The following is a 13,828-nucleotide window of genomic DNA, read 5'->3' on the forward strand; positions in this document are numbered from 1 at the left end:
CAAAACGAAGATCTACTAGCCAAGAATCCAACGAAGAGGGTCATGTCTCCATTTAAATATGGAAACAGAAAGTCCAAATCAAATTTCATGCTTGATCGACTGGAAGAGCACAACCCCCAAGGTCCTTGAGCAAGCAGTTAAAGAAGTTGTCTTAACTAAAACACGGGCTTCAAAATTGCACTTCCTAGACTCGAAACAAAAACTTACATTAGCAAACTCATTACTCCTATGCTTAATCTCACTGAGCACCAAAGCATACGCAGAAGCTGCACCCTTCTTGATATATACTTGTAATGACTTCAAGGCAGTCTGATGCGATAACCAAACGCTGGATATTGAGGTCTTGAGCTAAGGCCAATCCCTCATTGCATGCACACACCTCTAAGGATGATGGATCAACAAGGCCATCGAACAAAATAGCAGAAGGTCTCAAATAACAACTTGTATTGTCCCTGCATAAGACAGTCTCACACCTTCGAGTTAGTCCCCCGTCAACATTTAATTTTGCTGCCTCACCTATAGGAGGTACCCATTTACATTCTTTGTGGTGAGAAGCTGGAGTAGTATGAGAGTTCGAATGATGGGTGGTAGCAATCTCCAGATTCTCTAGTATCTGTTAATGAAAAGATGACACGTTCGTCATAATGCCATGCCCAGAAATCCTCCTATATTCGCGAGCTAGGAGAAATATTAAAAACAACACCAACATTGGGAGTAATGAGATATTCTGCGTGCATCTGCGTGTCCCACGATCAGGTCACCGGATCAATTGAATTGGCTACTAATAAAGAAAAAAACCCGCACACAATTTATTTTTTTGAGTAACCTAGACCGCGCACAAATAGGTAGCCAATTATCCTGTCAAATATTGGTGCTAGCATCATTGCCGGTCCTTTTGATAAGGCCAAGGAATAACACTTCTTTTCTTTTGTGAGAAAAAATATATTTTTTTTAGACAAGAAAAAAAGAGATAACACTTCTATTCCTTCCATAACCGAGGAGAGCAACGGCGGGCCTTTGATCGCACCGTGCTGGATCGAAGCCTTGTAGCCCATCGCGGCACGGAAGCCTGGCCCACCAAAATCCCATCGCGGCAAGGAAAGCATAAATTCCCGTGATCCCCCTCACACACTCTCCCCGGCGGTTCCTCTGCTACCACTCTTCCTCTTCCGGCCCTCCCCTCTCTAGCCGGAACTCGGGGGTCGCCGCCACGCCCGTTCATTTCCTGGCTACGATCTCGACCGCCGCTTCGCCCGCCACCGTCGCACAAGCCGACCTTCGCCGCCGGCCGCCTCACCCAATCCTCGGGCCCCTAAAGCACACACAGATCCCTCTTGGAATGGCGAGCCAAGAGAAGCCCGTCGCGCCGTCGCCATCTCCTCCTCCGCCGCCGCAACCACCGGCGCCTGAGGGAGTCCCCCGCATCCGTGGGCCGGGCAGAGGCGCGGCGGGCGGCGGGTACCCTAACCCTCCGGACGCGGCGCTGCCCGACGCGGCTACGCTGCGGGACCAGTGGCGGTTCGCGGTGCGCCAGTACAGCCGGTGGTACTCCCAAGCCTGGGGCACCGCCATCCTCGCTGGCGGCGCCTTCTTCGCCCTGGGCTGGCTCGTCAAGGGTTCCAACCCCCTTCCCTCCCGCGCCGAATCCCATTCCCCCAACGATGCCAACGCGGCCGAGGAGAAAAAGTGACTGGTGAGATCTCACGCTACTTCTGATTGACCGCTCGATTCTCTTAAAGAAGAGTTCAAGCTCTTAACTGTTGGTAGATATTGTAAATGCAAAGTTGACGCTGGAATGAGACATCATGATTGAACTGGTAAAGGGCAAAATTTATGCAGGGTTTGGGTGTTTGGTTGTGTAAAACCGTAGAAGGGAAGTGTAGGGTTCTAGTTCCTACCTAGTAGTTCAACTTAAAAATCCTTGTTGCAGAAACTTAAGTATTTTGTTTACAAATAATTATGTTTCTGTAGAGATTATGATCCCTGTTCTCAACCAAATTTTAATGAGCTTACATGGGTAGGCAAAGAGTGTAGGCCTGCTGCTCAAGTACTTGATGCCTCCTTGAGTCATGCAGTTATGCATTGCATAAGGTTGTGCTTTCGTCTGGCAGAAAATCCGAAAATTATGTCATATTAAAATTCCTTCCTTTAGATGAAACATAAAGAAACAACTCATTATTCAGACATTTATTATTTATTTAATATTTTGAGCAAATAATTCAGGCGGTGAAATGGATATCTGATAGAGGAAGCATGTAAGTGTGATCTTAAATGAAATAGTTAGTTAAATCTGCTAATTTAATTGTAAATATTTGTTTCAATGTATTGAGTTGTTGATGATTGGAATGTCACACATCAGCAGTTGTTTGATAAGTCCATTGGGAACGTTTAGCTGCCAGTACCTTGTGTTCAACCATGAACTTGTATTCTTGAACTTAATTATTTTGAGTGTTAAATGAAAAAAATATTTCAACTTCCAGTTAATTTGAGCATCTGAAAGCTTCGAAGGGGAGGTGCTGTAATTGAATCTTGAGTTGTGTCTTGAGGTTTGGAGTGGTTAGTATAGCCAAAGCAATGGTGATATATTGTTTAATGTGACCTCTTGGTTAGTTAAGATTTTACCTAGATTCTTATTATTTTCAGTACATATTTTGGTTTATAATGTAGCTTTGTTAGACCATGGTGTTTTTCTCTGTTCTTGAGCATTGGTGTATCACTAAGTACACAAAGTACTATCTATCTCTCATCTTCTGAAGCACATTTTTCTTGGAAAAATGAAAGAATACTTGTTGTTAGCCTTGCTTCAATTCTTTAGAAAGAGAACAACATAGTACAGAGTGCACTGTGTACCCTAGCTTTCCTGTTATTCTCACAACTATCCATACTATAAAAAATTTGTGCAAATAGGCATCCCATAGGCAAGTCCAGTATGAAATATCAAAACATTTCAGTACGTGTAATGTGTGAATGAGAAAATAATTCAGTAAGATGTGAGATTTAGATGCAATTTCAAGTAATAGTGAATTCTAATAACTTCACAAAACTATCAGATTGACTAGATTGTCTAGCACATGAAAGGTAGTAGTTAACATTTCAGTTTACGTGAAACTATGTGATGCGTAAAAAAAGGACAACAAAAGTGCACACTAGCACTTCACTTCTTTTTGTTTTCTTCCTTAAGAGTTTATGCATGGCTAACATCACAAAATATTATCTCATCTTTCCAGATTGTCATTAAATCTGAAGACGGGAGATGATACTTTGTAGTTAGTATTATACTAATGCTTAAGAACACAGAGATACACATGGTATGCCAAGCTTTGAGATACATTTGAATACTATGTGTAAAACACTCCCTGTTCCTGTTTGATTTTGTGAGATGTCAAGTATTTCAGGGTTGAAGTTTGGCTGCCAATTATATTAATGAAATACTTTTTACTTGACAAAGAAATGATATCATTGGTTCATTTTCTTAAGTGTTTTCCAATGATATTACCTTTTCGTCATGTAAGTTATGTGTATTGATTTAATTGTTGGTCAAACTTAAATCTTGTGATGCATGGCGTCTGCATACAGAAATGGAGCGAGTGAAAAATAACAAACTAGTTTGGTTGTTTTTCAAAACAAATCACAATATTTTTCTTGTTCCTTACAAACAAAAATTAAGAGTTTATTCATGGTTAACATCACAAAATATTATGTCTCATATTTCCAAATGGTCATTAAATCTGAAGGCGAGAGATGATACTTTGTGTGGTTAGTAAGATACTAATGCGTAAGAACACAAAGATACACCATGGTATAACATGCTACGAGATACATTTGTGATTTGTATATCAAGTGAATAACATCCACTCGGTTTTCTTTTTGCGAGATATTTAGCATTTCACGATTCAAGTTTGGCTGACAATTAGATTAATGAAATGTCGATTATTTGACAAAGAAATTGATATCATTGGGTTCGTACTCAAAAGCGTTTTCCAATGGTATTATCTCTTTGTCATATAACCCACATTTTATCGATCTAATTGTTGGTCAAACTTGAATCTTGTGATGCATGACGTCTTGCATAAAGAAACGAACGGAGTGGAAAACAACCAACTAGGTTTGCTGCCCAAGAGCAAATCCTATCCTGATAGTTTCTTTTGTTTGTTATGAATAAGAAATATTAATTCATTGCTCTAAATGTTTAATTGAGGTAACAAGATAAAACATATATTTAAGACATTACTTTGTTTATTAACTTGAAGCCAGGTAGATGAGATGCTACTTATCGAACTAACTGTCCACACTATTTTGAAATCAGTCATTTTATCAACTGACATGTAGAAACTCTATAACTGTGGAAGTTTAACACTAAAGGAGCAGAAAGTAGAATAAGTTATTTAACATACTACGTTTACAATTATACAGACAAAACATTAAAAGCGAGGCATGTGGTTAGCTGCAAAAATATTTCAGTAGTGAGTTAGTAACCAAGTAAATTAAAAAGGTAGCTCCTTGCTCCGTGCTCTCATACCTAGTTGCCCTGTTTTTTCTGCAAGAGGTAACACTATATTAGCCAAGGAATTAACCAAATAAATTATGCCAAAGCGAAAAAGTCTTTGCTATAACATATGAAAGCAGTGGGACGGCCGGAATCATGAGCCGGAGGCGGCGGCAGTGCCAGAATTTTTCTGGATACAGTATGCTGTAAATTTTGTCATAGGAACTGCATATATGATGTTCAGGCAGCTCATTTTACAGTATACTGCAAAAAAAGTTACAGCACGCCCTTGTTTATGGTATCTGTTCTGGTCTTTTTTTTGCCTCAAAACCTAAAAACAGCAGTTATTTTTACAGTATGCCTCTTTTACAGTATCTGCTAGAGTTGCTCTTAGTGTATCACTAAGTACACAAAGTACTATCTACCTCATCTTTCCGAAGCACTTTTTTCTTGGAAAAATGAGAAGGAATACCTTGTTGTTAGCCTTTCTTCAATTCTTATTTTAGGTTCTCTTCCTAACTGCTGTACTAGATTTTATCTGGTTAAAGCCAGGTCTGCACAATATATTCATTAAAGAAAATAACATAGCGTACCTTAGCTTTCCTGTTATTCTCACAACTATCCATACTATCAAAAGTTTGTGCAAAGATGCATCTCATAGGCAAGTCCAAGATGAAATATCAAAACATTTTAGTACATGTAATGTGTTAATGAGAAAATAATTCAGTAAGATGTGAGATGTTTATTCTAGGTGAGACTTATGGCCAAAGATGCATATTCAACTAATAGTGAATTCTAATAACTTCACAAAACTATCAGATAGAGTAGATTGTCTGGCAAAGGAGACTAGATTGTCTACAATAGAGGTGAAGACTAGCACATCACTTTTTGTTCTCTTCCTTGAGAGTTTATGCATGGCTAACATCACAAAATATTATCTCTCATCTTTCCAGATTGTCATTAAATCTGAAGATGAAAGATGATACTTTGTGTAGTTAGTATTATTCTAATGCTTAGGAACATAGAGATACACCATGGTATAACAAGCTTCGATACATTTGAATACTAAGTGAAAAACACACTCTGTTTGATTTTGAGACATCTGTATTTCAGGATTTAAGTTTGGCTGATAATTAGATTAATGAAATGTTGTTTATTTGTCAAAGAAATGATATCCTTGGGTTCGTACTCAAAAGTGTTTAGTAATATAGAACGCAAAGATACACTCACTCGGTTTTCTTTCTGTGAGATATTTAGCATTTCATGATTCAAGTTTGGCTGACAATTAGATTAATGAAATGTCATTTATTTGACAAAGAAAATGATATCATTGGGTTCGTACTCAAAAGCGTTTTCCAATGGTATTATCTCTTTGTCATATAACCCACATTTTATTGATCTAATTGTTGGTCAAACTTGAATCTTGTGATGCATGATGTCTTGCATAAAGAAACGGAGGGAGTGGAAAACAACCAACTAGGTTTTCTTGGTAGATGAGAATCAATTTGTTAGTGAAGTTATTTTGTACTGTTTGCTTATGCTACTTATTGAACTAACTGTCTGTACTATTTTGAAATCAGTCTTTTATCAATGGACATGGAAACTCTATATAACTGAAAATTTAGCACTAAATGAGCACATACATTAGACACTAGAATAAGTTACTTACAATTATACAGACTTCACACCAAAAGTGAGGCATATGGTTAACTGCAAAAATATATTTCAGTAGTAAGTAAGTAATAACCAAAGTAAATTCAAAAACTGAGCTCCTTGCTCTGAGCTCTCATACCAAGGTTTTTCTGCAAGAGGTAACACTATATTAGCCAAGGAATTAACCAAATAAATTATGCCAAAGCGAAAAAGACTCTGCTATAACATGTGAAAGCAGTGGGAATTATTTAATTTAGATATATTTTTTCTAACATAGACTGCTTGAGCTTATTAAGATAAAAAAGGAAACTAGCTATATCTGTAGTCTGTAGACAGCAAGAGTATGTAGATATTGAACTGATGTCTTCACACGGCTATTTTTTTTTCCTATGTAGATATTGAACTGATGTCTTCACACGGCTATTTTTTTTCCTATGTAGATATTGAACTGATGTCTTCACACGGCTATGTTTTTTTTCCCTATGGATGTGTGTGGACCTGTGTAGGATGGTCAAAATTGGTCCGAAGCATGATTAAAAATGTATTTATCTTTTGCATTTTGTCACATATACTGTAATTTTTGTATTGCATGCTCATTGAAATTCTATAAATTTCGTTCTATTGACATCTCATTGATAAAGTTCTTTTTACTGCCAATACTTTTTTCCCATTTGTGCAGAAGATAGCTGGAAAAGAAATTCTGCGTGTTCCAAACTGACAAGCTATGTGCTCATACGCTGTAGTATATTTTGATCAAGTCTGCAAAATAATGGTGCGTTTCGTACTCCAAGCTCAGGAGTATCATGTAAATATGATGAGATGTGGATGATTTCATGCAATAGAAGAGTTCTTTTTCAAAGTTTTATTTCTCTGGGAATTTTCATATGTTGTACATATATGTGTGTTTTGAGTTAAAAATAATAATACGTGGAGCGCATGATATATGATTTGGTGAACGTACTGTTCATTAGGCTTATGGGATTTTTTCTAAGCAATGCATCTGTGCATAAGCGATGGATCTGCTGGTAAAACAAGAAAATTGCTACAGTTATCATCCAACTTGCCACAAAACTGTGCTGATATGAAGCTAGTAAAATTAACTGGAGTATATTCATACTCTAGACAGAAGCTGTATAGTAGAGAGCGTGGATGGGCGCCGCCGCGCCGGTGGGCAGAAGAATCTTCGGCCCCATGATGGTCGAGGAGCATGCTGCAAGCCCCTCGACGTCGGCAGTATCTCTGTTTCTCCATCAGCTCACCTGTTTTCTTGTTATATCTGTTCTTCTGGTGTCTGTTTTCTGTGGAAGGATTCCCATGGTTTCCCTAATGTAACCGGGATAAAGAACCCCTTTTATCAACAAAAAACTGAGAGAAACTCCTTGCCAACCCGACAAACTCAGTTAAGAGGACAAGGCTAGAGGTAACTCAGGTGTAAGAGCATCTCTAGGTAAGAGGACAAGGCTAGAGGTAACTCGGGTGTAAAAGCATCTCTCTAGTACACCCCTTTAAAATGCCCCTAACTGTAAAAGCGTCTGACCCGTAATTTTTTTAAGGGGCGTGGTAAACTCTTCCCTTCGACTCGAGAAAACATAGCCCCCCTCTGCCCCGAGGGTGCCCTGTATTCTGTGAAAGCGGTTAGCGGGAGGAACATTTCAGCGTGCCCGCTCCCCGCATCCCCTCCCGCAGCCACCCGCCGCCTGTGATTCTGACCATTCCCGCCAGCGGAATCGCGCCGCCCGCCCCGAATCCGACCAGCGGAGCCACTGCGACGTCGTCGCCGTCCCGGATCGACCGCTTCGAGCCGCCACCCGCCCTGGATTCGTCAAGCTGCCACCGGTCGGCTCCAGCCCCGGATTCACCGAGCCGCCACCGGTCGTCGCGGCCCCGGTGAGCCTCTTTCCTTTCCCTTGTAGCTCGGTCGCAGAAATTTCGTTGATGCGAGCGTCAATGCGGTTTCTTTGTAGATGGTTTTGAGGCGGTGCAAGCAATTTTTGCTTGAGGATTCGTCCTCGTCCGATGACTCGGACATGGAATGCTCGAGCGCCGTCGTCAGCAGATGGTCGTGGCGGTCCTAGCCGTGAAGGAGGTGGAGGATCGAAACCGCAAGAGACGACGAGGTTCGACCGTCGGCCGTCTTTGCATCTCTCGCAACTGCCATCTCGGGAATATGATGTTGATGCAAGACTACTTCGCGAATAGTCCAACCTATCCGCCGCACCTCTTTCGGAGAAGGTATCAAATGTACCGATCACTCTTCGTAAAAATTGTGCAAGCTTGCGAGGCCAATTGCCGATTTTTCAATCAAAGGAGAAACACCGCGGGCTTGTTGGGTTTTAGCGCCTACCAAAAAATCTCCGCAGCTATGCGCGTGATTGCATATCGTATTCCGACTGACTATGCCGACGAGTATCTTCGCAATTGTGAAGATACTACAATTGAGTTAGTGCGTAGGTTTGCCAAAGTGATGATCCGTTTCTTCGGTCCTATCTATCTTCGCGCACCCAACAAGAAAGACACAATAAAATTTATGGCAGCATGAGAAGCGAGGTTGGCTTAACATTCTAGGAAGCGTTGATTGCATGCATTGGACTTGGAAAAACTGCCCGAAGGCATGGCACGGGCAGTATTGTGACAAGTCTCACGATGCAACAATTATGCTAAAGGCCGTAGCATCCGAGGATTTATGAATTTGTCATTGTTTTTTTGGTATGCTGGGTACTCTCAGTGATATCAATGTGTTGCAACGGTCTCATTTGTTTGCTAGACTTGCTAGTGATGATGCTCCAGCTTGCAACTTCACTGTGAATGAGCATGAGTACACAAAAGGGTACTATTTAGGAGATGGTATTTATCCTTCTTGGTGTACATTTGTGAAGAGCATCGAAAAGCCCAAAACTAGAAAGCATATTGAATTTGCAAAGGTGCAAGAGGCTGCCCGAAAAGATATAGAAAGAGCCTTCGGGGTTTTGCAATCTAGATTTGCCATTGTCGTGGTCCTGCTCGTTTTTTGGGACAAGAAAACCCTGAGCAACATCATGACATGTTGTGTGATTCTTCACAACATGATCTTCGAAGATGAGGGGGACTTGAACTTGGAGTTCTTTTATGACAATGTCGGTAGCCATGTGAAGCCAGCCAGAGACCCTGACCGCATACAAGCATTCCTTCAGACATACCGGCAGATTAAAAATGCAAACACCCACCATCAGCTCCAGAAGGATCTCATTGAGCATCATTGGCAGAGGCATGGCCAAAGGCATTGAGCACCATTGGCAAAGGCCTTACATTCATTTCATTTAATTCATGTGTGATCGGTGTCATTGTTGTATTCGGACTAATTGTTGTATTGAATTATTAGTTTAATTCGGTGACTTGAATAATCATTGCAATTTGGATTCATAATATTCACATTTTATGTTATTTGAATTCATATTACTATCGTATGCGAGATGTGTGTCAAATTCTGAAAAACCACGCGTTTTATGGGTTCGCCTGGGCTACGGTCGAACAGACCCCACATAGCGGAACCGCAAAACATATTTACGGTTCCGCCATGTGAGGTCTGCTCGGCCGCAGCCCGCGCGAGCTCGCAAAATGCGTTTTCTGTAAACTGTAAATGGGCGATATGGGTCGGCGATTTAAGGAGTCTGTTAGAGATGCTCTAAGATTTTCTTTCTTGCGTCATTATTCTAGTATGTATGCTTGCCACAAAATGTCCATAGAAAGGCCGGCATTTTGAAGTCCAAGCACAAACCAGGCGCACTCGTGCCGTAACCGGTGACTGACAACACATGCAGTTTCACAAGCCACAACGTACCCCTGGTAACAACATCACTCAAGCCCCCCTCCAATCCCGCGGCACGTCAAAAAACCCGCCGGCGAGGTCAGTCCTCGGCCAGTATCCGCATGATGATGTCGTTCCACGCCTCGATCGGCCCGGGCAGGCACCAGTGCAGGCAGTCGTTCTGCACCTTGCCGGCGGCGGCGCCGCCGCCCTTGGCGAACGGCTGGTACGTCCGGTACGGCCCGGCGTGCGCGTCGGGCCGCTGCAGCGACATCTCGTACGTGTCCAGCAGCCTCAGGCGCCCCGCCCCGCCGTCGTCCGCGGCGGCCTTGGCGAACTCGGCGCGCTCCACCCGCCACATGAGGTTGTCCAGCGCGCGGTCGCCGGCCTCCCGCGGCTTGAACGGCGCCTTCCGGTCGCACCGCCCGCCGCTGAACCACTCGCCGCCCTCGAAGTGCGACGGCGACCACGTCCGGTAGAACACCACCGGCCGGTGCGGCGACGCCGTGATGAACCGGAAGGCCTCCCGGAGCCCCCTGCGGAAGGAGTAGTCGATGCTCACCTCCTTCAGGCTCTTGTCCTGGCAGAAGTGGCAGCCGATCACCGCCCCATGCTCCAGGTACACCGCCTTCTTGAAGAACCACTGCCCCGTCGAGATGATCACGTAGTCGAAGCTGGCCCACTGGCTCACCCAGGTCGCGTCCAGGACGTCGAAGGTCAGCCGCGGCTCCGCCGACGAGACCCCGTTCTCGTCCTCGAATATCTCCGCCTTGACGAGGAACGGCGCCCACACCAGGGACAGCGTGAAGTTGTGCGACGGGAAGTGCCATCGCCTGGACTGGTAGGTTTTGTCGTGGTACACCTCTGTAGGATCTTCAACCTGAAGAAACGTAACAGAATTGTTTATCTACAATCTACTTGCTGAAAGATTTTTGGCTTCTGATAAATCCTGTTATGTTGTTACAAAATTCAGCCAAGCACGACTGATAGCATCCCCAGACAGAGTATTGTACCACACAAATCTGAATGTGGGAGATGGCATGATGGATTTTAGAAACTGTAGTTCTTGCTAGGTATTAAAACGACACATCGATAGCTGATCCATCATCCTTAACAAGAACATGTTTCATCAAAGATTCTCCAGAATTATCCATGGATCTTCATCAAGTATAAGAACAGACACAATTAAAGAAACAAGGTCAAATGTCCGATCAAAAGGCGATAAATTCACAATGCGCAAGGCCTGTCAAAGCTGCAGCAAAAAATGCCACCTCTAAGAACCTTTAGTTTTTTTTTTTTGCGAGGGTAGTATGCTAATATGTCGCCTCATGCCCCTTCCTAACTGATGGTAACGGAAGAACAAAGTATTCCATCTTATTAACGACGACAAAATAAACACATCATTCTTGGGCATTTTATATCCTTCTCAAGTTCTCTAAAGCTTGATACCGTTAGTTACACATACTACTAAAGCAGAAACAATGACTAAAATAAACACGCGCAATTATATTAAATTAAAATGTTCATATTAGTACCCCCTCCGTTCAGAAATAAGTGACGATGTTTTAGTTCAAATTTGAACTAAAACAGCGTCACTTATTTCCAAACAGAGGTAATATGCAAGATGGCAATCCTTTCTTCATACTAAATGTGCACAATACGAAGAATTAATCACGCAACACCCTTAAGAAAATCTCATGGAATTACCTTGGAAAGAAGGCAGAGCAACGATTGGACATGGTTGCGGAGGATCGAATCGCCGACTAGTGCCCAGTGTTTGCCCCTCATGTCCTCCAAGAACGTCTTGCTCTCAAACCGCGGCACGTCACAGCCATACGGCTTCCATTTCCAGTAAAGATAACCATCGTCAGGCCTTCCATTCGACATACAGTTCTGTGGAGTCTCGATGAACCGGCAGGTTGCATTGGTGTAAGCTGGGCCAGTGGAATCATGGACCCATTCCCCATGGAACAGATCACACCTCCCTGCACCTGTGAAGGAACAAAAGAGAACACCATTACCAATCAAGTCACTGGTAGTACCCTTTGGTACCACTGACACACTGTTCTGAAGGCAACGCCGACAGTTCACAGAGGATCCATATTAGTCCAATCGCATCGTTTGTTTCACTTAAACTAATGATAGGGATCAATGAACGAATGAATCACAATCTTCTTTCACTTCCCCCCAAAAAATTAATGCAGGTGCCACATGGCGGAGATCAAGCGATACTGTAGCAAACATGCATCTGGGGTCAAAACACAGAACAAAATAATAAGCTCATGGAACGAGACGAGATCCACACGCCCCCCACGTAGCAATAAACTGCACTATTTTAAGTTGAGATTTCTGAACCTGATAACCACACTGCAGAACTTTCTGAGCTTGGAAAGTTAGATCATTTCACCCGAGTAAATTTTACTGTTTTTCTTTCTCATGCATTGTTTTCCTTTTTGTTAACCAAGAAGTCGATCATATGTGAATCATATACTATCACATTGGAGGTTCAAATCATCCCTCACTGGAAAAGGCAAATCTTCTCCCACATAAAAAAAATATATGTATGCAAATATCCCCCCATTATCCAGCTTCCAATCAACTGCTGATTTTCAGCAACGAACAAAAGGCACACCCTTTTATTATGCTGCAAGTCCGAGTATAAATTGCGGTCACTACATGCTAAACCCGGAATTAATTGTACTGGAAGCAATGTTAATTCTCCAGTAAAGGCTGCCGCTGTCCATTCCACCCATCTATCTGTCGGTAGTGAAGAGCAAAACAGAAACGGGAGGTATTTTTCCGAGGGGGGCAGAAACGGAAAGTAGAAAATGGCTACGAACGAAGAACACGCCAAGAACCAGCTCACCGTTGGGAGTTACGGGCACCCCGTCCCCGCCGTCGGCCTCCTGCGCCGGCGGCGCCGTCACGGCGAGCTCCGCGGCCTCCTCCTTCGGGGCGGGGGGCGGCAGGAGGCGGGAGGCGCAGCGGTCCGCGAGCAGCCGCATCGCGAGGCCGACGAGGAGCAGGGCCAGCAGCAGCTTCAGGGCCGCCCGCCCGCCCGCCGCCGGCTTCTTCTGCGCCGGTGCCGGCTCGTACTCCATCCCCATGCCCTCGAATTCTTCCGAACGCCGCCGACACTCGGCACGCGCGCTCGCGCAGTGAAGTGGAGTGGTGCTGCGCCGGTGGTTGGTGGGTGCTGGGTAGGGCAGGAGCTGCTGAGCCGATCTTGATGCCACGGTGAATCGCGGCGGGCGGGTGTGTTACCGCTGTGTATCCGCGGCCCTCCGGGGAGACGACGGGCGAAAATATATACGCGGATGGGTGGGGGGAAATGACGCCGTGGTGCTCGGGTCATCAGGTGACTGTCGGCGTTGGACCGGTGATCTTGCAATTTGCACGAACCACCTCAGGTTTTCGCTGAAAGATGGTCGTTTGTGGAGGCTCCCTTTTGGTGTTTTATTTGCTTTCCACTTGTGTCTATGTGATTTGTTTTCCTTTCTATCCGGCGCTTGTTCTTTCATTAGGAAAGAAAAACAATAAGCATGCGAACAAGTGTTGGAATTGTGGCCTAGCCTACAAAGACGTCTTACATTTTGAGACGGAGGTAGTACTTGACAAGCTTTATTTTCTTTTCTTTTTCTTTTCTTTTGTCGCTCTCACGCTTGGCGACAATGATACTAAAGTCCTTACGCACTAGTAGTGGAAGTGGGGCCTGGGCAAGACAATGATAGAAAAACTACGAGAAACGAGGAGTCCGAATATCATGGAATACACCAAGAGGAGGCCATGCTCTCAACCACTAGGGACAACTAGATTGATAGCGCATACTTTTTCTCGTGACAAAACAAAATCAAATTTGAGAGTAGCTGGGAAGAGCCCTCGACCAAACGTTTTATGACCGAGGA

The 13,828-nt window shown here is 43.6% G+C and overlaps 2 protein-coding genes across 2 annotated transcripts; one reads left to right on the forward strand and one right to left on the reverse strand.

Annotated features, from left to right (window-relative positions):
• Positions 1-1,137: 1,137 nt before the first annotated feature.
• Positions 1,138-7,081, forward strand: LOC123147936 (uncharacterized). Its single transcript, XM_044567267.1, has 2 exons — positions 1,138-1,693; positions 6,819-7,081. The coding sequence occupies exon 1, from the start codon at positions 1,340-1,342 to the stop codon at positions 1,688-1,690; it is 351 nt and encodes a 116-aa protein (XP_044423202.1). The 5' UTR covers positions 1,138-1,339; the 3' UTR covers positions 1,691-1,693; positions 6,819-7,081.
• Positions 7,082-9,794: 2,713 nt separating this feature from the next.
• LOC123147937 (protein trichome birefringence-like 23) lies at positions 9,795-13,252 on the reverse strand. Its single transcript, XM_044567268.1, has 3 exons — positions 12,790-13,252; positions 11,631-11,914; positions 9,795-10,803 (listed from the first exon to the last, which is right to left on the reverse strand). Exons 1-3 carry the CDS (start codon positions 13,028-13,030, stop codon positions 10,024-10,026), a joined length of 1,305 nt encoding a protein of 434 aa, XP_044423203.1. The 5' UTR covers positions 13,031-13,252; the 3' UTR covers positions 9,795-10,023.
• Between the last annotated feature and the right edge of the window lie 576 nt (positions 13,253-13,828).

Source organism: Triticum aestivum, chromosome 7A (genome assembly GCF_018294505.1).
Source record: "Triticum aestivum cultivar Chinese Spring chromosome 7A, IWGSC CS RefSeq v2.1, whole genome shotgun sequence".
Lineage (NCBI taxonomy): Eukaryota > Viridiplantae > Streptophyta > Magnoliopsida > Poales > Poaceae > Triticum > Triticum aestivum.